Source organism: Ictalurus punctatus, chromosome 9 (assembly GCF_001660625.3).
Source record: "Ictalurus punctatus breed USDA103 chromosome 9, Coco_2.0, whole genome shotgun sequence".
NCBI lineage: Eukaryota > Metazoa > Chordata > Actinopteri > Siluriformes > Ictaluridae > Ictalurus > Ictalurus punctatus.
This window is the reverse complement of record NC_030424.2, coordinates 6,340,921-6,365,694: the sequence shown is the minus strand read 5'-3', so window position 1 is coordinate 6,365,694 and position 24,774 is coordinate 6,340,921. Positions and strand designations below refer to the sequence as shown.

General features: G+C 37.8%; 1 protein-coding gene across 15 annotated transcripts in view; it reads right to left on the bottom strand.

The window, feature by feature from the left end:
• LOC108270253 (gephyrin) overlaps positions 1–19,961 on the bottom strand; it is a 118,287-nt gene extending 98,326 nt beyond the window's left edge. For 6 of the 15 annotated variants that reach the window (XR_008396937.1, XR_008396938.1, XM_017476740.3 and 3 more), the window contains exon 1: positions 19,529–19,959. Coding sequence is in view for 13 of the 15 variants with exons in the window: in XM_017476740.3 (XP_017332229.1) it covers positions 19,529–19,592 (64 nt within the window). In the remaining 2 variants the exon portion in view is untranslated. Of the gene's footprint in view, positions 1–19,306; positions 19,434–19,528 lie in introns of all 15 variants that reach the window. The other 9 variants (XM_017476737.3, XM_017476739.3, XM_017476745.3 and 6 more) reach the window with 4 other exon arrangements.
• Between the last annotated feature and the right edge of the window lie 4,813 nt (positions 19,962–24,774).

Here is a 24,774-nt window from a genome sequence, read left to right as displayed (position 1 = left end):
ATTATCACATGCTTGGGACCTTCTGGCAGTCTGTATTTGACTGTCTTTTTAAACGACTTGTTCAATGATCCGTTCTAAAGGGTTCTTTCTAAACTCCTCCTTTTAGAGAGCATTCTCTGCTCTGATTGGTCAGATGTCCCAGTCTGTTGTGATTGGTCTACCGCTGTCAGCATGTGTTGAAAAGGAAACGCCCATTACCCTAACGAGTTTCAGCTCCATCTGTTCACAAGCAGCCAATGAAGACCAGAGGCGGGGTGTTTTGTTACAAACCTATGTAGGTGAGTACAGGAAGCAAGTCTGGAATTACTAACGACTCGTTTCAGATCTTCAGAATCGGTTCCATCTTTTGAGAGTCAATAACCCTGTTTGTTGTGCAGTTTGATTTTTGAAACTTTGCAGACATTTTTACATTCACAAACAGCTCTAACACACACTACATGAAAGGTAATATTGGAAAAACATAATAGGTGCACTTTAACTGTTCTCAGATCAGTTTTATGATGTAGGTTTATAAAACTGAAATGATTCAACAGTGTTTATACTGATCCATGGTTAGTGCCCCCCTCAGGATGCCTTGTTAATTATCTGATGTGAAATCCCACAAAATTTCATTATAAAAATAAAAAGACAAGGTCAGATGCTGGTGGTTATTGCATAGGCGAGACTGAATTTGAACAGTTTTGTATTTTGACAAACATTTCAACTATAAGATGAGTGGAGGCCCTTACGAAAAAAAAATATACAGGAATCCTGCAGGATTTTCATTTTTCTGCAGGATGTTTGCTGGTATCCTGCAGGAATAATGAAATTCTGCAGAACACATTGACAGGATATTCCTATAGATTTTAGGATGGCGCCTTCAGTACAATAGAAACACGCTGGAATGTCCAGCACACTCACTGCACAAGGGAAAAATTCTGCAAGATTTTGTAATTCCTGAAGGACTGTGCACACCTTATGCAGAAATAAACTTAATCTATCCTGCAGGACAACTTCTTAATTCCTGTAAATGAAAAAAAATAAACAAACTGCAGGCTATGTAGTTGACAAAATAACTGTAAAACACATGCTGCTTAAACATTCTTTTAGTAGACATGTAGGTATGCTCATTTTAGGACAATAAGACATTTTTTAGTCTTGAACAAATCAGTGGAGTAAATGATTCAATGAATCACAACACACACAAAGACACTCACTTTTCTAACATACTGACATAATGACGTAAGTTACAGAAAAGGCCACTAAATTGATGTTTTTCGAGAAAATATCAAATTTATTGAGATGACGTCACTCTTTGGCACCTTAGTCACACGTATTCGAACGAACAAATTCTGCTGTCACCAACCAGTGTGTCTGTAGAGGTATAGTCCCACTTTTATTAAATAATTTCTTTAATCGTTATGGTGTACTAAATTACTGCTCTGTTATGTATTTGTGACAGCAGTTAGTGTAATGTTGGCTCGCTTAGGGGAGAGCGGGGTACAACCTAACCTAAGTTTGTAGAGAAGTACTTATGGTTCAAAGCATTTTTCTTTCTTTTTTTTTACATAAATTTTACAAAATGTCTGGTACAAATATTTGGTCTTGTTTTATGAATAAAACATATATACTTGTTTCATTATTTAACCAGAAAGAATGTGCCCCATAGGTACGTTGTAACATGACCATATGACCGCTTAAAATCCCCCTCTAACAAATAAATCTGATTAAATCAAAAACATACAGGATAAACTATGATATTATGTCAGCAAAACATTTAACATCCAAAATCATAGTCATATGAAATTTTCAATTTACATACAACACATTTTAATGCTTGACAATGAACACAATGAACAAAGCCAAAGCCAACATAATGAAGGCAAAGAGATAACACACAGGTGCACTAAATAAATACTGCAGGAAATAAAATCATAAAAGGGAATTGTGTGAATTTACATGGGTAACAGCATAGTTGGCAACGGGGCAAGTTTTAATAATGCGTTACAATATGCCTCGTGTGCACAACAGATTCGGACCGGACTATTCAATTCTGCAGGCTATGTAAGCATTTAGAGACTATGTGGGATTACAACTGAGAGAGTAAAGATTAAAATGATACTAAATTTGCCTCATTTTAAATTAACACTAAGTACAGAGCTAACAATTAACATCTGTGAAAAATTTTACTTAAGCGAGGATAAAATTATTTTCCCTTGATATCTTCCAAAGTAGTTTCAATTTTGGACCAACTTTTTTTTTTGTTTGGTCATACCAGTGTATGTGGCTTGTTGATAGTTCGGTTACACACATTAACTATTTAAGAGTGATTTTGTCCGTTTAATCAAGTTAATGTCATTGTAGCAGAGTGAAATGCTTCCACTTCCTTTTTTTTATTTAAAAAAATATTTAAAATGTTTCATGATTGTCGATCTATTTTTTCCATTCTTTGCATTCCTCCACAGGGATTTTCCAGTAGCTATTTACAGTATTTTATGCACTGGCGAACATTTCTGGAGCCCTTGCAGATTTAGGCAGTGCAACCCGTTTTTACCCCCGTACAGGGCACACAGACTACGTTTACATGGACAGCATTAATCTAATTATTGATCTTACTCTGAGTAAGACAATATTGCGATTAAGGTGTTTACATGAGTCGCTTTTAGAATACTCCTCTCATGTACCCGTTTTACATGTTATAAAACATAGTTCGATTAACAGCACACGTCATTACGTCACCGCACCATGTCATCCGACGTCCCTTTAGAATTTCACGTATCGACATACATCAGTTTTGGGTGTTTTTATATAATTTTTTTTACGAACGCTTCAAATGCGGTTAATTACATGCTGTATGTGCAAATAGACAACTGCTTGAAGCCGTGGGATGCGTCCCAAACCACGTACTTACCGTCTATATAGTAGATGAGATACATGTATTTCTCCTACTACAGGCCTATAGTAGGCAAGTACGCGGTTTGGGACACAGCCATGCTCTCTTTTTTGCTGTAAAACGGTTGAGCACTGCCGTGTGTGATCGTGTCTTGTCGCAAAATGTGGTGAAAACTCTCACATAACGTTAATAATGTGATTAAGGTGTGTACATGTCTGTATTACACGTCAATAATGCGACTAAAACAGGAAATACTCCACGTCTTAATTCAATTTGTGTTTACCTCGAGTATATGACCTTAATCGGACTAAGGTAATTAAGTTGCTGTTTACATGGTAGTTTCTTAATCAGAGTATTATCTTAATCAGGTTAATAGTGGATTAACGTTGTCCATGTAAACGTAATGACAGTTTGCTGTAGTAGGCCTTCGCAGTAAGACCGCTTGTAGCCGGTACTGTTGATGTAACTTACTTTTAAGTTTCAAAACTTGATTTAGTCCATTTCAACATTCATGTTTCTTTAAAAGTTGATCATGTATGATGTAACAGCTTTGTGTTTTGTAATCTCATTTTCTGACGATAATGTTACATGACAGTCGATCAATTCTGTAAAAAAAAAAAGAAAAGAAAAAAAGTTTTAAATAATATTTTTGCTTTTCATGTATCGTGAAATTGCTGTTAAATGTCCATGAGTTGTTATCTAGCTAACTAGTTTGGGGTGTTTTAGCTACGCTCTGAGATTTCAGATTCCAGATGAGATACCTGCGCTCAGTATTACGCTAAACGTTTTTAACACTACCATTTTCTGACCATTCTCTTCTTCTCTTCCACACATTTAGGTGCACACAAGTCTACAAGTGTGTGTTTTTATACAGTTATTAGTCTATAACTGTGTTGTAATTTTGCATGTGTTTTATCTCAGAAAATGACGTGGATGGAAATTGTGAAATTTTGGACTCACTGAAGCTATGGTTGGATACTTGTTTGATGGTTCCTTCAAAAAGCAAATAAAATTTCAACAGTTTGTATGCCAAAACAAGGAGTGCGAGACCATTGGGGTTAATCTGTATAATCTGTAAATCTGATGTGGTTAATGTGTTTAAGAACATAAAAATTAATTAACATTTTTATAATAGTGTTTGTCTGCTCATTTGCATGGCATGTGGTTCATGAGACATTGTGAAATGAGACTAGATATTGTCTGGGTTTATTTTAGTAATTATTTTTAGCTTAAATCTTTGCATATATTACATATATAAATGCATACATTGTGACTGTCCTCTGTTCAATAGCCCATAATTGGGAAACACTGATGTAATCTTGTTGTATTGCAGTGGTGAACCAGTTCACAGGAGACTACCCATTGTGACCATCAGTACAACCTTTCCCAAAGATTTCCAGATGAGGCTTGATGCTTGAGGCTTGACTTTTAGTATATGTCTGACTCTGTTACTGTCTAAGCGTTATCTGTCTCTGTTCTGACACAGGGAATTTGTGTTCTGACACATCTGCCAAGTTTCGTGAGTTTTCAATAATAATAATAATAATAATAATAATAATAATAATAATAATAATAGTAACAATAATAACAACAACAATAAACACCGGGAAAACAATTGGGCCTTGCACCTCCGGTGCATGCGCCCTCAATTTATGCTCCAAGAGAACAAAGTCTAAGTTCAACTAACTTCAACCCATTCACTTTGCTCTGCTGGTGAATATTCACATTTGAAACAATTTGGTATGGATGTCATTAAAACGATTGATCGTCATCTACTTATGACCTCCCTGTAACTAATCCATTTCATTATTTTCTAATTCAAAAAATGTTTCTATATGTTTTCCTAATTTCCCCTCTGCACCTCCAGAACAGCCTTGGGAAAGCTTGTTTTCAAACAATCCACATCAGAGAGGAATGACTTCTAAGATATGATTTTATTCTGGCGATAAGTAGACAGTCGAGTATCAACATTAAGAATGCATGGGAAATGGAGTTAGGAGTACAAATAAACGAAGAGTTTTGGGAACGTCCTATAGCTAGGATACAGTCTACCATTTCTTGTGCTCATCCAAGTTTTACATAGGGTCCCATTTGTCCAAGTTGAGACTTTCTGTAATACATCAAAAAGTAGAGGACAAGTGTGATAAATGCCATGGCTCTCCCGGTCATTTTGGCCATATGTTTTTCTTTTGCCCTGATCTCTACTGTTTTGGGACTGGTTTCTTTACTATCATGTCCACTATTCTCAGAGTAGATTTAAAACCTTGCCCATTGATTGCTATATTTGGGATTCCTGATGCCTCAGTTCCATTAAGCTCTGTACAAGAAGATATTATCCCTTTCACACCCTTAATAGCAAGACATTCTCTACTGATGCATTGGAAGTCTGCTAAATATCCATCCATCTCTCAGTGGTTTAAGGTTGATGTTTTGTTTTTTTAAACTCGAGAAAATAAAATATGAGGGGATGTACTGACATGTTTTTCTACAAAATGGCAACCCTTTATTTCATATCTTATGGAGTTACAGGCACTTCCTTTTTTGGCTGTTGTTGGATTTTTACAACATATAAACAACCAGATACAGATATTGGTTAGCCATGATGAGCTGGGGGATGATGAGCTGGGGGATGATGAGCTGGGGGGGGATGGGGGGGGTTTGGGGGGGTACAGTTGATTGTACTCTTTTAATTTTGTTTTTCTTTTTTCACTCTGTATATATGCAGGCATTTTGCATGGGTGGGGGGGAAATCGATGGGCGGTTTTTAAACTGCTTTTGACAATACTTCGCTTTAAGTGTGTGGAACTGAGCACAAAGTTTATGTTGCTTTAGCAACTTTTTCTACTGACAATCTCTCACCTCATATGATTGATGGCTTCCCCATGCGTTTTAACTCTGGTTGAATTTGTCATTACTGTTATGGCGACCCATTCAGAAATTAATCCCAGGAAGTTAGTTTTGTTCTGGGAACAACAAATATCACAAAAAATCCATAAATATCATCTTCAGTGTGTCCAGCATAAGGAAAATGCTGCTTTGTATGGTGGTGTGCGTGGCACTAGTTCATTTGCACTGGGTTATTTTGATGTGACCAAGTCGTTGCTCCCAGACATCATGCATGATATGTTGATGGGAGTTTTCCCACCGACAATGAAGCATGTTATTTGAAAAGCTCAAACAAAAGCATATAACTATAACTGAGTTAAATTAAGAGCTTCAAAAATTCTGTATTGGTCAGAATTACAATAAAAGATAGAACGTTAACAACTCAATTTTATAACTTTCATACTGGATATTCTGTATAAAACCCAACAATAACAAAATTCAAATGAGCATGTAGGATGTTTCAATTACTTCACAGCTTAAATACAAAACTGAAAGCATCAGGCCCAATGAGCAGTTCATTAATCAGTTTTAAATGCAAAACTTTCAAGCAGTTTAACACATCCAGCCATCCTCACACTTTCCGAAGACTTGTTTTTATTAGGGCCCAAGCACCGCTGGTGCAAAGCCCTATTGGATCTGCTCCGTTTTTTTTAATTATCATCATCATCATCATCATCCTTTTCCGAAATGAATAGCATTTTAGAGAGTCTAAATGTACCCGAAAACTGACTAAATGTTGCAGACACATCATACCGGTGAAAAATCTGATAAGGGTTCCAGAATTGAGTGTGGCAAAATGGCTCGAAAGCGTCACCTACAAAATTTCACCGATGTGCGCCTCGCGCCACGTTTCACCTACATATACGTAAGTCGGTAAACATGTGTAACGTGTCAATATGTTCAAAAACGTCTCTTAAACCCATGCCCTAAATTCAACAGGAAGTCAGCCATTTTGATTTTTCTTTTAAATATTTGCTCCGTTTTTTTGGCATTTCCAGGCCTCGTACATTAACAAACTCCTCCTAGAGATTTCATCAGATCGGCATCATATTTGGTCATTGTGATCTAAAGGCCTTGACGATGCTAAATTGCGAAGAATCTGAGTTTTCACAGCAAGGCGTGGAGGTCTCACAAATGTTCGCCATAAAAAAGGAAGTTGTTATAACTCAAACATACAATGTCCAATCTGCTCCAAACCTCACAAGTTTGATAAAAGTCCCAGCCTGAAGACTACATGCCATCTACATGCCAAGATTCAGTTATAGTCATAACACCACCTGCTCCAAACATGGACTGGCATGTTTTACACTAACTCAGACATAATGTTCAATCTGCACCAAACTTCACATATTTGATACGAATCTTGCCCTGAAGACAACTACATACCAATATTCATTTATCATGATACCGCCACCTGCTGGCAACAGGAAGTGACATGTTTTACACTAATGTATTCCTAGCAACATATAAAAATATGACAGTTAGAACATGCTAGCAACACTTAACTAAGTGCTAAAGTGTGCTATTACTGCTATTAAACAGGAATTTGTTACAACTGAAGCATACAATGTTCAAGCTGCTTGAAACTTCATATGTGATATGAATCCTAGCCCGAGGACATCTACATGCCAATGTTCAGTTCTAGTCCTAGAACTGCTGGCAACAGGAAGTGACATGCTTTACACTAACTCAGACATACAATGTTCAATCTGCACCAATATTCACATGTTTATATGAATCCTGGCTTGAAGACATCTACATGCCAATATTCAGTTATAGTCATAGCACCACCTGCTGCCAACAGCAAATTACATGTTTTACATCGTGATACACTTCAAACATCATAAGTGCTAAAAAAAAAAAAAAAAAAAATTGGAATGGCGTTCCCCTGGCAGAGCAGCCCCAACATGCACCCGGGTGCGAGGGCCCATTTATCACTGCTTGCAGCTTTAATGTTATTGATGGGTTTTATACAGAAGAGAGAGTATGCATTGATGTCATTTTCCCACCAGAACCACCCCCCCCCGCCCCAGCCAGAATGAGTGGCAAAACATCCAGCAAAATGGCTGGTTTTAATAGGGGAAGCTGCGAAAATGCTAGTATAACTAACGATTATCAGCTTAAATTAAAGGCAGCTGGACTCGACAGTGACCCTTACACCTTGCCCAAGAACCTGTGGTTTCCCAACATTAATATGTACCTGATTTTAAGGAAAGCCTGAAGGCATATAAAAGGCCTGACGTTTGGTCCTACTTCAAGGCAGGATTTGTTGGTGAAAGTAAAGTTACAAGAACAGCAATAAACATTCTGGTTGTATGTGGACATGCATGTACAAATATTTTTATTTGATTCTATAATTTTACCTGGTAAACTGTAAGCTAGCTAGTCTGTGTTTGTAGCAAACACTGCTTCCATTTACTAACATTATATATTAGTGAAGGTGAAACACAATGGAAATAGGCAGCGTTTAAAAAGAAATATGTAGCAAATTATTCATCATTGTAAAACATGAATACCCCATGCCAAAAGAACTTACAGTGCTCGACTTAGTGTAAAAAAAATTAAATAAATAAAAAAGGAGTGAATGTTTTTTTTTCGGCACTCTAAGTAGATGGCTCCAAATTCTTGTTGAATCTGTTAGCACAGTCGATCGAACAACAGCTTTTTCCCCATTTTAGATGCGTTTCTGTTTTCGTACAGTTCACACTGTACACTAATGCTGCCACTCAATCACTTTGTCACTAAGTGGGCGTGGCCACAGCGAGTTCCGGCAACTGTGACGTTATGGGTTACAAAATTGAATTTTGGGACTATTCTGTATATACTCAAGTTTGTTACGTTTCATATTTAAAAACTTGTAAAAGATACATTGCCTGTGTGTTTTGTATTAGAGAGTAATGAATGGCTCACAAAGCCTGATGCTTCCAGTTTAAGAGGCAAAACACTGACTGCATTTTGTGTACAAGAGTCCACAAATTCTTTTCTTTTTTTCTTAATTTTTTTTTTAACACAAGTGTACTTTTTACTCCTTTATTAAGTTTTTGTGTGTGTGTGAGAAAAAGTTTTGTTGCACTGTGATTAGTGAAAGCCTACTTAGGCCATGTGCTTCACCTTCTGAAAGGTGCTGCTTTTTGTCATGTGCTGGAACTTGAGGACAAATCAGTTCTAGCAGAGCATCAGTGTTGAAAAAGGGATTGTCTACATTTAAAACATTGATTTTGTAAAGATGTAAACTAATTCTCCTTTAAATACATTTTGGTGAATAATTCTAAATGGTTCATCTCTGAATTTTGGTTTGACAAAGTATGCTTTTGCTTCATAAAATGTTGCTCCAGCTGTACCTCATTGGGTACCATTTTTTTCCCCTTCCTGTGGTTACATTTTTGTACCGAACAAAAAGGTACATTTCTATCACTAAGGGTGCATAAATGTTCTTTTACAGGTACAGACAAGAAGGTACCAAAAAAATAAAAGGTACCATTGTTTAAAGGTACAGTGTACCTAAAAGGTACGACTGGAGCGACAGAGTATTTGTTCTCCTTTAGGTCCATTCCTGTACGTTGAGTTCTTTGTGTGCATCTATCCTGTACAATAGTCCTGCTGGAAATGTGCGTTTTAAATAAACGTGCAGGACATCATTCCTGGAGGATATAATTTTGCATATAATTTTTCCTTCATAGGTATTTCTACAGGAAAATGAGCTGAAAATCCTGTAGAATATCTGCACAATATTAGGGTGTTTGTTTTTTTTTGTAAGGGGGCAAAAAAGACCAAGGTCTATCGTATGGGACCATTCTGAAAACCTCCAAAACAAACTTGTGAGATGTACGATTTATAATCAGCAACTGACTTACCACAACAACACATCAATATTGCAACATCTGCTCTAAAAACGCCTTTATTTCGGTCTTACTTTATTCTTGTCACATGATCATTTCCCCTTCACACAGTCCTATATGGTTTAAAACAAAATGTGCAAAAATCTTGAGATTCACATCATATTGAGACACAAATCATATCTGGTCAAAAAATAGAACTAAATGAAAAGATTAAACCACTATTCCAACATCCTCCTTCTCTTAACTCCGAACACCTTTACTTTGACTGCTAGTTTTTATCGACAGCTTTAATGACAAACCTATGTGTGCATAATTAAAAAGGGAGAGTGAGTGACTAAATGGCCTGATTAGCCAAACCTGTAACTAAAAACATACAATACACGGACTAATATTTAATGGTATTCATTTGTTTGTGAATTGTATTTAAAACATTACACTTTTATGAAAACATTCGCAATTGTTTTGTAAAGGGTGCATTATGTTTGGACCAAGTTCTCGTTGCTTTTACAAGCTGTTCACCAGCAGATGGCGACATTGTGTGGTGTTTCGAGTGCTTCGAAACAGTTAAGCATTTTTTGAAGCAATTGGTTCAATAAATTGATTGAGTTTCGAGAAACTTAGTTTCTCCCATCACTAAACATCCTATGACCCCTTGCTGGGCGATGTAGTCCATTTTCATTATTTGCAGATGATGAAATCTTACACTCAAAGGCGATGTGCAAAGTTTTCAATGCACCTGGGGGGTCTTTTCTGCAAATTTCCTTGATGTTCCCGACAGCTAACGTTCTCTGTTATTCTTCCCAGTTATTCGTTTTTACTTTCTTGTAGATTCTTCCTTATTTATTTTACTTTACTTTTAATTTGACTGTTTATGTATTTTTGTTGTTTTATTTTATTGATTTATTTTTCATCATTTATTTAACTTTTCCCCTCTCCTTGATTGTGTACATATGTGTACATATGTACATATGTGCATATATTTATGTGCATACACTAGGGCTGCAACTAACGATTATTTTCAATAATCGATTAGTTGGCCGATTATTTTTTATTAATTTTTTTATTAATCAGATAGGGGTGAACTTCCAGTCTTTTTAAAGAACCCAATACACACACCAGAATGTATATTATTAAAGACCATAGTTTAATACGGTGCTTTTTATGCATCCATAAAACATAATGCATAAATACTTATATAATAAGCTAAAATGAATAAATAAAATATATACATTATATAATATAATAGTATTTATGCATTATTTTTTATGGATGCACAAAAAGCACTGAATTAAACTACAGTCCTAAATGAACAATTAAAACTCACTTTCACTGCACCTTGTGGTTTCTGTTACTCACTGTCTTTAGGAATATTATTTTAATTGTGTTTACTTTTGATCATAGTGTTTTAATTAGACATTACTGTAAGAAATTACAGACTGCCTCTCAGCAGATTCCACCCCGAACTGTGTTAGGATAAGCTTGTTCCCCAAAAAGGCTGAATTATCAATGGGACAATTTATCTGAGTCTCAGCAATATGTGGATAATACCACCTAAAGTGACATTCACACAGTTATAGCATGGGAGCGGCAATGGGACATTGACATGAACTAGTAAACATGAACTAGTACTATGGACTGGGAGCGGAAAAGCAAGCGGGGACTAAATGAACTGATCTATAGTTTAAACTAACTAAATCTATCAAGGAACATAACATTAACAATGTATCTAACTATACTATGTCTACTATAATACTCCGTGAGGTGTACAGGGACTCGAGCGGTATATATCCCCAATATAATCAGCCGTATAGAACCGAATAGAACCATTTTTTGCACTCGTCAATGCACTTTTTTGTTGTAGGCTACAGAATGTTACATTGTTTCAGTCAGTCAGTTATAGGCCTAACATAGGTTATTCAAGGGGGGTTCAAAGATGACCACATAAAAATATTTTTATTTTACCCATTTATTTATTTATTTATTTAAAGTTATATTGTGCCTTGTTGGTAGCCTATGCCTGCTGGAATGAAACAAAAAAAAAAGTTTAGTGTTAAATAAATATTTTGAAATTGTAGTTTTTTTATTATGTTATTATGTTTTGTTATTTAGCAATTATTATTCCTTTTAAAGGTCATATGATATGAGGTTGCCATCACACATGGTAACATACTGTAGTGTACTCTTTGTGTGTGCCACAGATCAAGCCCATAGGCTAATGTTCACTGATTTATGGACACAAGAAATATGCGCAACAGATATCCAATTACACCAATATATAAATAGTTCGGCTAATTTTTATTTGATTCCTTATTGCTTATCACCCTAATGAAAGACATGTATTCCACATATATGTACCACAGTTCAAGTCAATCGAACCTACGGTTCATTAGGAGATTTTTGTAGTTTTACACAAATTTTCAATGTACTGGAAAATCATGGCAGACTTTATGGGTCCCAATGGCTTTTTCGTTCCCCATGAGAAATAAAGCATGTATACCAATGTTCAGACATTTTGGACTTTTGGGCATGGCCTTTAGCGCCACCTATGGGCTCATGTGGGCTATCAGTGGTGAGAGAGTTACTCGTGGACTGTAGTATCAATGTGCCAAATTTCAAAACCTTTTACCATTCAGAGTTAATGGGCATTTTACAGAGAACAACAACAGGTTTCCTCCTGACAGAGGAATCCTAATTAGACTCATTTGATAGTAAGCGAGCTAACTTACACTAACCTTTGTGTCACAAATACATGGAACAGTAGTTTAGTACACCTTATACCACAGCACTGTTGAATTCTCGATTCTGATTGGCTGACAGACGTTCTGAGGTGTGCAATTATTTTTCGGTAATGCACAGATGAAGTTCCAGTCAGGTCTTGACCACATTACAGTTCCATATCACTTTGCCGAGTTAATTGAACTAATGTAAAAGTTAGCCTACTGTCCAGCACACACATCTAACAACAAACAAAATTGAGATTTTTCCAGAAATAAGTTAGTAATAATTGATGAGCCATTGAATTATTAGAAAAATAATGCGAACCCGAGGTGATAATGTGGCCACAAGGCGAAGCGGAGGCTTGATCCATTGATATGAGTTTACTTGAGTGCACGCGAGAGAAACAGAGAGTGCAAGGAAAGGGAGAGAAAAAAAGAGAGAGCCCGAGAGAGCATGTGCGATAAGCCAGTGAACAAGTATCAATATTTATTTATATTATCAGCATAAAACGGAAAAAACTGAACTTTCTCTTCCTCCAAAAACTGCATATCAATGTTTCAAGCCTTCGTTACTAGCTCTAAAATTAAGTTTTGGAATTAGCAACAGAGGCTTGAGATGGGACGCGTAATAAATTAGTCCCTCACACGAGCGTTTTAAGGACAAAAACCTGACAAATGTCTCAAAATAAAACATCTGAACAATGTCTTGAGGTGTGGTAACTGTGGTATAAGTGGAATAATTGACTCCGGGCTGCTCCGCTTGCTGTGTTACACCTCAGGTGTGCATTTGTTTCTAATAATTCAACGGCCCAGAGTCAATTAAATAAATGATTTAATAAAAGTGGGACTATACCTCTACAGGTTGTTGACAGCTGAATTTGTGCATTCGGATACCTGTGTGATTAAGGTGCCAAAGAGTGACCTCATCTCAATGAATTGAATCTTTTCTCGAAAAACATCCGTTTGTGGCCCTTTCTGTAATTTACATCATTTAGCCAGTGCATGTGAAAAGTGAGTGCCTTTTTGTGCGTCGTGTATGACTTATTGAATCATTTACATAACCTGCAATTTTTCTCTCATTTACAGGAAATAAGAAGTTGTCCTGCAGGATAGATTAAGTACTTGGGAACTTTATTTTATTTCTACAGGAGGCAAGGGCGTCATTAGACACTTGCTGTGCCCCAGTAAAATTTTCCTGATAAATCATTGTCTGATGAAGTAGATCACAGTAGATGTATGTGAAAATAATCTTTCCTATCCATTGAACATTATCATTTACATCATTTGAATTATTGAAAACAAGCCTGATTGAAGAGGATGCACAGGATATTTTCGCTTCAGTTACAATCATATGCTCCACCCCCATCGATGTGTTCCTCCTCCCTTCACTTTTCCCCATGGAAACTTCAAATTGCTGTCAGACAAGAATTCATAATATGACATAATATGGAAAGGTAACTACCAGGCCAACATTGATCACTGTGTTAATGAGTAAGATGTGAATTTGTATTTATTTGAATGACGACGTCCCGTTCTCCAGAATTTATTTACGTGGAACTAGGGCTGTGACGGTGGCCATGACAACTGCACCACCATGGCGGTGGTGAAGTGCCACCTGTGGTAGTGTCAAATCACACACCACATTAATGTTTCTGCTTGAGTGGGCACTATGACAAGTACAAAGTACAACGTTTTATATACAAGTGCAATAATAATAATAATAATAATAATAATAATAATAATAATAATAACAACAACAACAACAACAACAACTACTGTAATAGTAATTTGTATTCATAGCCTACCATATAGCGGGGGATTTTATATTAATATACAAATTATGTAATCATAAACGCCTTATCTGTCTGTTAGTTTGACGCAGGTTTGTCTGAGTGCAGCAAAATACAGTCAGGCGAATTCTGCAATTTCACTTCGGGTTCTGGTGCTGCGATGGATCTTGTTGGGAAACCAAATGTTACATCGGCGATCTGGGAACATTTTGGATCCGTGCCTAACGAGAGGGGTGAACCAATGAATTTGGATGAAGCCATATGTCGGCTTTGTGGAAAAGAAATGTGTTCGATGGGCAAACACTACAAACCTCAGGCGCTATCTCCAGACAAGTGACCCAGGTGCATTTTTTTACTTAATATTTAAATTTTTAACATTATTCAGGTTACTGTCCTACTGTTATTTCTTCCAAAAGTTTTACAGGCTTTAAGCAGTATACTACACGTAAAGTAAATAAAGCATTCATCAGGGAAACGTGCAACCGTGCTTCACTCAATCTCTTTATTATCCAGTTGTTCTCCTCTCCCCTTGCTTGCAATCACATGACAGTATCCCATAGCTCCCTCAGGCTGTTTCTCATTTTAACAACAAGAAACAAAAAGGCTGTATTGCGTTGTTTCACTGACAGAAGTGAAAAAATAAAGCCTCATTTATTTTTTTTATATTTTGATTTTAATTTAAGCCTATAAAATTATACTATAATTGTATAATCAAAAATTATTATTATTATTATTATTGTTATTATTAATACTTTATATCGCTATATAATAATAATATTATTAACAATAATAGTATTATATAGTGATAAATTCCCCGCCACGCCACCCCAGTACTGATGACACTCTACTGTGCCCAAGTAATGATTAAACTGGCAAGAGGTGTGCAGGATTTTTCCCTTGTCTAGCAAGTGTGCTGGACATTCCCGCATGTTTCTGTTGTACTGAAACCTCCATTCTAAAACCTATAGGAATATACAGCACAGTTTGTGAATGATTTTATTATTCCTTCAGGACACCAGCAAACATCCTGCAGGATTACTGTAGGGTTTGTTTTTTTGTAAGGGACATTTTCTTATGTTGTAAACTGGTTAATTATTATCTTACTTACCTCATTGGGTTGGGTGGGGGTTAAGTTGGGGTATAGGATTAGTGCGAGTTGAGAGGGTCTAACAGGTTTTTAATTGTACTTGAATTGAATCTTCCATCTGTATGGTCATTTTTAATTTGTTAAATAGAAAAAGAAACACATATATATATATATATATATATATATATATATAAAATTTTCCTATAATATATACCTATATTTTTTTCCAGGTATATTCATTTTACCATTGTCAGAAAAAGATGAGTCATCACTGACTAAGCTACCATTTGCTAGCTAACTGACAATCCATCATTTAATTAAAAGTAGCTAATGTAAAATACCAACTGAAAATATATAAGCAGCAGTCAAAATTTACACACAATCCGATCTATTTTTGAGAGGGATAAAAAAAAACATAAATAAGTAAAAATTCACTGCTATCCATGATTTTCATCTAGCTCTGATACCAGCTACAAGTTACCCATCTGAACAAAGAAAGTGCTCTCTTTTATGCATCAATCATTCTTTCGGTGGAATATGTTTAAAAAGGAGAGAATATCCAACTTTAACAAACTACTTCAAGTGTTCACTACAGTCATACAGTCAGTGCATTCCATACCCGTCAAAACTTTCTGGCTAACACAAGACTAGCCTAGTTTGATGTTGCTAGCCAAGGAGAGACAACTAAGATATCACTGTATGGGTATTAGCTGCTACCAGGGGCGTCAAGTTTAGTAGGGACCCTAAGGACAGGTCCTTACCAATATCCAGTGACTACTCAATTGTCCCTAGCAATAGTTTTGATCAAACAATTAAAATATATTTATATATAACCATTGTTGTCCATCAGTGTCTTGTGGGTATTTTTTTTAAATTTTATTTAACCTTTAACACAAATGGTTATCAGATCTCTTTCTCTACTACAAGTACTGACTCCCTAAGCCACATCGCTAATAGGTTTGGCTTTGGTGTTTCTTGCTAACATGTAAGAGGCTGTAGCTACATCCGGTTGTACAAAGCGCCAAAGCTCTGTCAACTAGATGCACATCATGCAGGGTACTGGTAAGTGTGGAAGTCATGAAAATACGGAACAAATTGCATCTCTTACTGATTCAGGGACAGTGTATTTTTTCCAATACGTGACAATCCCTACGTATGTCACGATACCAAAAATCTAGTAGTCGTTACCAATACCACCAAAAGTACACGATACTCGATACCACGGTGTGGTATAAAAATAACTCTCCTGGAGGACATCCTCCTCTGGCTGATACTGGCAAAAAAAAAAAAAAAAAAAAAAAAAAGGAGCGAGAGAGGGGGATATTTTGGTTATCAAACACTGTATGACAATGAGTGGAGGCTACAGTCAAGGTGCACTCCGAAACATGTGCGCACGCGCATTTCAATAATTATTAGTGACATTAGGCAACATTTTGCTGACAGGACACGGGCTGAATGGCGATGCATGGTGGCCCATTCGGAGGTAGTTTATAACATTGCAATGCATTAACATCGTTAACAAATGACTGGCTATTGCAAACATTATATGGAGCATAATGTTAGCTGGTTTCACGGCCACAATGCCAGCTGCCTCAAACAAACATAATATAGGACCGGCTTTCAGGTGCTTCGCCCAATTTCCAGGGTTTCCTCACTTTGTTTGAAATGAACGATAGCATCGTTTGCACACTGGCTTCAGAGCATCAATTATATGTTTGTTGTCATCCGCCTCGAATGCAAAGTATTTCCATATTCCATACCACATTTCCTCTCAACGAGTCAGGGTGGAGCTGCACTTCTGTAGTTTTTCCCCCCGTGTGCTTGTAGTAGTAGCAGTTGTCCTTCACCACTTGTGAACCGACTAAAAACACTTGCGCGTATTTGCTGCCCCCATCAGGTCCGGAAGAATTGCAACCTCAGACATCTTCATTACCAACGGTACCTATGCTACTGCAGAAACACAAGTACAGTCACGTTTTAAGAATGTTGGTACCGACTTGGTACTGAAGTATCGGTTATCGTGACATCCCTAACAATCCCATATTTCTGGAATGAGTGGCTAGCCTAAACTTTAGTTTGTTTGTCGGTGTACTATGACTTCTTGTAAAGTAGCTCCTAATGTCCACCTTTCTGTTTTTCGCTGCCATCCTGACTCAGCACATCACCAAATTAGCCTAACTGCCAAACACACACACGAGTTGACATTAGGAGCTACAACAAGTGAAAGTGTAAATCAATTAAAATAATTTCTCAATTGCTTATGTGTAGAGTCAACAATAATGATAATACTTAAGTAAGCCATAAATGTTTTTCCTCAATGTTCATGTGGCATGCATCAATGTGTTATTTTATCAGCGTAGGTGACAGAAGCAGTCCGGACAGGTAGTAGCTCAGTCAGAGCAGGAAGAGACACAGGCAGAGAGACAGGATCACAGGTGAGGCCTAGGCTTGTAACATGATTATAAGAGTAAATGTAGATATTTGTTTTTATTACACCGAGGTTGCACTGATAGGTATTGAGTGCTTAATTGCTCTCTTAGTATATTTACAGATTACTGGTTTCAAAATCCTCAGCTTCCAGGGGGGTGGATCTGTGGACTGCATTTATGTCCACACCAATGTCAAAATCAAACCTACGCCCTTGCCAGTGCTGTGCAAATACATTAGCTGTCCTTATGCTCTGCTCATATCATGTTCACATAACTTGGAACTCAGACATTTACAGACCTTGTTTTCCTGGCTCAGTCTGAGAGGATGTTATATTTCAGTTATAGTCTTCTTTTACTGACGTTCAGTTATGTAGTGACAAACCGCTCCAAGTGGAGAATTATTCAGGGATAAATAAAAAATCTGCAGGGCTACAGCCCTGAACGCCCAGGCCAGTTTATGCCACAGATTTATGCAATCACATCATTCACAAAAAAAAAAACTGAAAATAACTCCCAGTGAGGGTTTACAGCAGAAAAAAGGTATTGCTACAGAGCTGCAAGAGCTTTAGGTGAGGATTGAAAAGCATGTGCATTTCCAGAAAAAAAAAACTGTCATGTCCAAAACATGACCTCATCAACCACACCCTTATATTTATCACCAAATAACTTATAAAACGTGTTTATCATAAGGAAAACATTGGAAGGTATCAAGGTAAACTGAACTCGTAAAGTTGACAAAACACTATTGCAGAAAAATTATGTGTCGATTTAACTTAATATGGAAGCTTGCCATCTGTCCCACTGACTAACCTAGGAATAGGCGGGATTAGAAGTTGTACTGCTGCCAGCCACTAGAGGACCTCAGACATTTTAGCTTTACTTTTGAATCCTGTTCAGACGTCCACCCACACACACACACACACACACACACACCAATATATATAACCACCATTGGGCATTCGTTCATGACGCGTTAAAAAAAAAAGCCTTCTGAAACACAATTTACGCATTATGCTAATATATCGTATTGTACTTCACGCATTAATGCCTATTTTGGCGTGCCACAGATTCCTATAAACAGGTACATAACAGTAGCGGACTCCCGTTCAGCGGTTCATGCGCAGTGAAGCCAAAGCATCACGAACACGTGACCTCCCCGCATTTACATTCCGTGTGTGTATGCGAGCGTGCTCTCCTTTACCATCGGGTGCAGTAGCAGCCATATTTATTCACAAGGAGAATATAGCCTGCTTTATCCACGTTTGGAAAACCGGGGCTCATGCGTGTAAAAAAAAGACTTTACATCTTAATTACTTTGTATAGGCTTACTGCGGCGAATTCAAACGCGCGCGCTCAAGTCCTAAACTGCTGTGCTGCCCAACACACACACATATATACATATACACATATATATAAACATACACACACACACATATACATATATATACACATATACATATATATATATATATATATATATATATATATATATATATATATATATATATATATATATATATAATGAGAGAGAGAGGTGTATGGCTCGGCTTGTTCCATGTAGGACAGCGAAATCCCCAAGCCCTATAAATCGGCTGCGTACAAGAAATGAATCACACTGAACAGCACAAACTGATTATTTTTTAGATCGGGTTTCGCTGCATGCATAACAGATTTAGAAGCGATCACCTCCAGCCTGAGATTTTGGCATCAGATGGTAGGAAGGAGACGCAAATCTCTGAGCCAGCAGGTTGCACAGAAGTCGAGACAAGCGACTGACCGGCGAAAAGAACAGAAGCGAAGCCAGCTCACGTTACTGCAATTAAACAGACAACCTTACGGAAAGCTGCCGAAAAACAAGCGTGACCAATGGACGTGAAATGCAAGAATTAGGTGCCATTTTGCGCCTACCTGTCAATATCCCAACTCGAATTTGGTGGTCGTGGTTAGTTAAACTCATTCCGTCTGACGCCATGTTCCCAAGCGTTCTCAGGCGCAGGGAGACGAGCACCGAGCGCCTCGAACCGAGGGGACGGGTATGGACTCGCGAACCGAGTCAGGCCTGAAAAGACGAACGATAAGTGACTCGAACGAAGGCGACAAAAGAAAATAATCCGGAAATCGCCATAAAGTGCCATAAAGCATAAATTCCCTAGCCTGGTACTGGAGTCTCACAGATTTGAGTGTTTAACTGCACCCAACACACCTGACTGAACTGATCAGCTAGTTACAGCTGTTCCTGAGTTGAAGTGTGTGTGTTAGAGCAGGGAAACCATTCAAATGTACAGGATAGGGGTACTCCAGAGCCAGGGCTTCTTCTGTGCAATAAATATAAAGCACCACAAACGTAGGGTGAACTAAGATCAGTTGGAAGATCGGACAGATTGGAGCATTCTATTGCTTTGTATTGATTGCAGAGCTTGTAATAAAAGTTCTTAATATTACAATCAATTCAACTGTAACTTGTAGATAAAATTGGCCATGCAAACACACAAAAAATGAGAGGTACACATGTGCAGCAGAATTGTCCATTCTGAGTGCTTTGTAACAATTGCATTGCTGTCTAAGCACGGGAAAGTGTTCAGTACAGTGCAGTTTGTACTTTGTGGTTTCACAATAAAATGACCTTGCTTTTTTTGATAGAGGGACAGAAGGAGGTGCTGGTGAGGGAATGAGTGTTGATATAGCATAAGTGATAACCGGAGCTAGGTCTCCTGTATGGGTAGATGAGTAGATTTGGTTTGAATATTGCGGAAGTTGAAGTGTGAATGGGTACACTGCCCGATTTTTTTAAATAAAATTTATAAAAAATAAATAAACTGGAAAAAAGCTGTTATATCTTCATTGTAATTACATTATTATCGTCTGCTTATCTATCTTTCTGTCTCTCTGTCTAATCTATCTATCTGTGACGGATGTAAATATTCATGAAGTGAATGTTCATACTGTTTTAATTAATTCCACTAAAAATAATTTTCCCTTTATTTTGTAATTTATTTTGTACTCTTTTGTGTATAAAAATGTCCTCTTTTTTAATGATTTCTGAATTGTTTTGGATACATTCTTATATTTTATGTGTATCGGCTTCACGCTGCATCCTCAGTCTACTTTGAGCCAGGTAAGCAGCACCTGGTGCTCTTTGAGCATGATGTGTTTAAATGTTTATAAAGTTTGATTAAAGTTTATAATGTGCAAGAGTATTATTGTTAAACTTCCCTGGAATGTATTAGAAAGTGTTTCATGTATGAATGGGTTGGATTTGCCGAGTGAGGCTGTGAGTGACCATGTGCATGCTTAGCATGAATCATTTATTCAGGCCCGATAATTAACCATTCTTTTATTCATGTATGTGAGATTAACACGGAATATTGAATATAAAGTGCGTCAATGCTGTGCTCTGTTTATTTAATCTAGAATAAAATCTCCAGCAGCAGCAGTCTCAGCAGTTGTCCTGTCTTTTCCTTCGATTACACAACACAACACAGATCGTGACAGTGGTCACAGATCAGACCGGTTACAGTGGTGCCGTGACCCGGATGAAGATCAGCACTTTGGATCTTTGTCCAAGAATCAATGTCGTTTGGTCACTGGGAGTTCCTGCAGTTCACTCAAGGTTTTATTAAAGAGTGATATAAATTGATTTAATTTAATTTAACTGGACAGTTTTACCATTTAATTTATACTACTAATTTTGCTTTATTTTTCTTTTGTGTTAAGTCATTTTGTTGCACAAACATTTTAAGAGTATTTTGTTATTCTAAAAAAAAAAATTTTCTTATAAATTGGTAGATGAGAATGAGTGAGTGAATGAGACATTATGTCACATGGGTTTAGAAGAGGTGAATCTGGCACAGAAAGGGACATGTTGGAGTCAGGCATTGGGAGAGGGAGATTTGTCTGTGATGATCCATACACACCTGTTGCAGGGAAGGATAGCGCTAACCGAACTTCACCTGAAGTTTGTTCCACGCAGGTAGCGGAGCTGATTCCTAGTCAAATCAAGAGAAATTCATCATCAGACACTTCAGATTTCAGTAATACAGAGTGGTGTAATCTCATAACACACATAGTTCAGGAAGTGGGATATACTATGATGTCTGCTCAGAATAGGGTGGGGTGTGGAGAAAGAGAAAACAGTGACGCACGAACCAGAAGTTTAGGTGCAGGTCAGTCGTTTTCAGACACACCCTCACTCAATTTGACTGGTGTTAAATTAGTCATCTGAATCAAAAGAGCTCCTATTTTCCGAGGAGACGGACCAGACAAGCTCAGTGTGCATGAATGGGAACAACTAATGGGCACTTACCTACAAAAAAGAAGTATACCAATAGCGACACCACCAAGAAATCCTTTCAAAAATGGGTAGAGCTAAAGATATTGTTAGGATTACTCTCCGCAGTAATACTTCTCTAACACCTTCTGGGAACCATAAAGTGATATTTGACATTCTGAAACATCACTTCAATGAGGTCACATATTCATACATGCCATTGGCCGACTTCTATAGCACCATACCTGTAGTGGGAGAAAATCCAATTGAGTATTGGGTCCATTTAAATAAGGCTGTAGATGTTGCAGAGGAAGCTTTAGAAAGGCTTGGCTGACATATGGAAGATCAATGTTGGGAGGCAGCTATGATGTTTGTCAAATACTGCCCAGATCCAGCCTTATCAGTTGTATTTCGATTTACAGCTCCAGATAAGTGGACTGCGAGTGAGATACAAGAACATCTATTCAGGTCTCAGACTGAACAAAAGAACAGTCGGCAGTCAGTTCCAAGCAAACTGAAAAGTGAAAAATTCTATGGCTGATGCCCAGTCATCCGTGGAGGGTGAAATTGCAACGAGTATGTGTCCTGTAGTGTCATCCAACCATGCTAACACAACACCTCTCTCTCAAAATGATGACAACTGTATGAGAACCCTTGTTAGTCTCCTTGACCATGCTGTCTCACAAAATAATCAAACTGGTCCTGACCAGAACACCACTTTGCGAGGGCATGTAAGGTATGTCGTTCTCATGAGCATTCCACCTTAGCACATTGTCGATGACAACAACTGTGTCTTGCCTGTTTTGAACCTAGTCATATCAAGAGAAATTGTGCAAATGCCCAATCCAATCATAACCAGCAGTTACTTCAGAGTTCACAAACTTTAAATTAGTCAACCCACATCTGGAGAGGGGATGTGTGGGTAACTCAGAACAAACCCTCGATAGTGCAGACTTTAAACAGCTTTATGAAAACGCATGTACACATGCTCCAGCTAAAGTTAAAGTGATTGCACAGAATATGCAAACTCTTGAAATATTTGACGAGATGTTTTATGCCCCAGTCAGTGTGAATGGCACAGTTCATATGAAGGAAATACTAGATTCAGGATCAATGGCATGCACTTTTAGTGAGGAAGTGGAAAGAAAAATGCTGAGTGAAAATGTGCTGCCAAAGCCCACTTCGTTGTCTCAGGAAATAAGGCTAATTGGATGTGGAGATAAAACAACAAGGCTAAAGTGTATATGCGAGGTGGGGCTAATAGTGTATGGCGAGAGGAGTCTAGTACCCATCCTTGTTGTGCCTCAACAAAGAGATGACTTACTCATTGGCACAAATGTGATTAAATTCCTCAATGACATTGACATAGATTTATGTGCTGTGAACTTTGCTGCAAAGGAGAAACCGGTTAAGTTGCTTGAGAAGTACAATGACGTGTTCTCCAAGCATGCTTTGGAGTGCAAGGAGGTTAAACCTTTCGTCCATTGCATCCGTTTAACAGATGAGCGCCTTTTCCAACTTCCATAACGCCGAGTGCTGCCCATTCACCAAGAAAAATTGTGCCAAGTTATATCAGAGATGGAAGAACAAGAAACTATTAGAAAGTCTGTGAGTGAGTATGCTTCGCCCTTGGGTCTAGTATGGAAGAAGGATGGCAGCTTAAGGATTTGCACCGATTTCAGATGGCTGAATGCCAGGAAAATCAAAGATGCACACCTACTATCACACTAATCCGATTGTCTGGCCGCTCTTGGAGGAAACACTCTCTTCGGTACCATGGACCTGACAGGTTTTTATAACATCCCCATGGCTGAAGAAGATAAAAATACACAGCTTTCACAACACCTATAGGGTTACATGAGTATAATAGGATGCCTCAAGGACTGTGCAATAGTCCAGCTTCTTTTATGCATATGATGCTGAGCATATTTGGGAACCTAACTTTAGTAGTTTGCTGTGTTACCTTGATGACCTACTTGTGTTTGCCCCAGATGAGAGGAGCTTTATAATGATTGGAGGTGGTGTTTTAGTGACTGAGGTTTCACAATCACAATTAAGCCAGAAAAAGTTCCATCTGATGCGGGCGTCTGTTAAATTCTTGGACCACAACATAGATGGAGAAGGAGTGTCTGTTGATCCCTCAAAGGTTGAGGCCATAGCCAAACTATCAAATGCTGACTTCATGGTAGAAGATGGGTGTACCCCTTCTATATGGAGAAATAGGTCTGTTCTAGGAATGATTCTGTATTATGATTCTGAATTGTTCTTCTGTAGCCAAACTACTCTTTGCTCTGACAGCTGGACAGAAAAGTATAGCAAAGGCCAGAACGGAAGTTAAGGCAGGCATGTACAGGAAATTAAAACCCACTGACTGGACAATGGAATGTGCGACTGCCCTTTAAAATCTGAAGCAGTGTCTACTGCACAGTGTAATCCTAGCACATCCTGATGTTTCTTGTCCATTAATCTTGTCGAATGATGCTTCTTTGGATGGGCTAGGGACTGTATTATCGCAAGTGTCACTAGGTGAAGAGAAGGCCCATCCTATTACTTTCATAACCAAACCACTAAGTAACTCTCAAAAGAAATACCTTGCACACAGGCTTGAGTTTTTAGTTCTAAAGTGGAGTGTGTGTGAGAAATTCATTCACTGGACTGATAATAAACCATTCACTTATATATAGACGAAAGCTAAGCTTCATGCATGTGAACAGCGTTGGGTGGCCAGGTTAGCTGCACACACCTTTGATTTAAAGCACATTTCAGGCAGAAAGAACACCGTCGCTGATGCTTTGAGTCAAGACCCGTTCACAAAAACAGTCAGTCACAGGCTTATCACAGAGCGGTACAGTAATCTTCTAATTGAGACTGAAGGTGTTAATGAAGA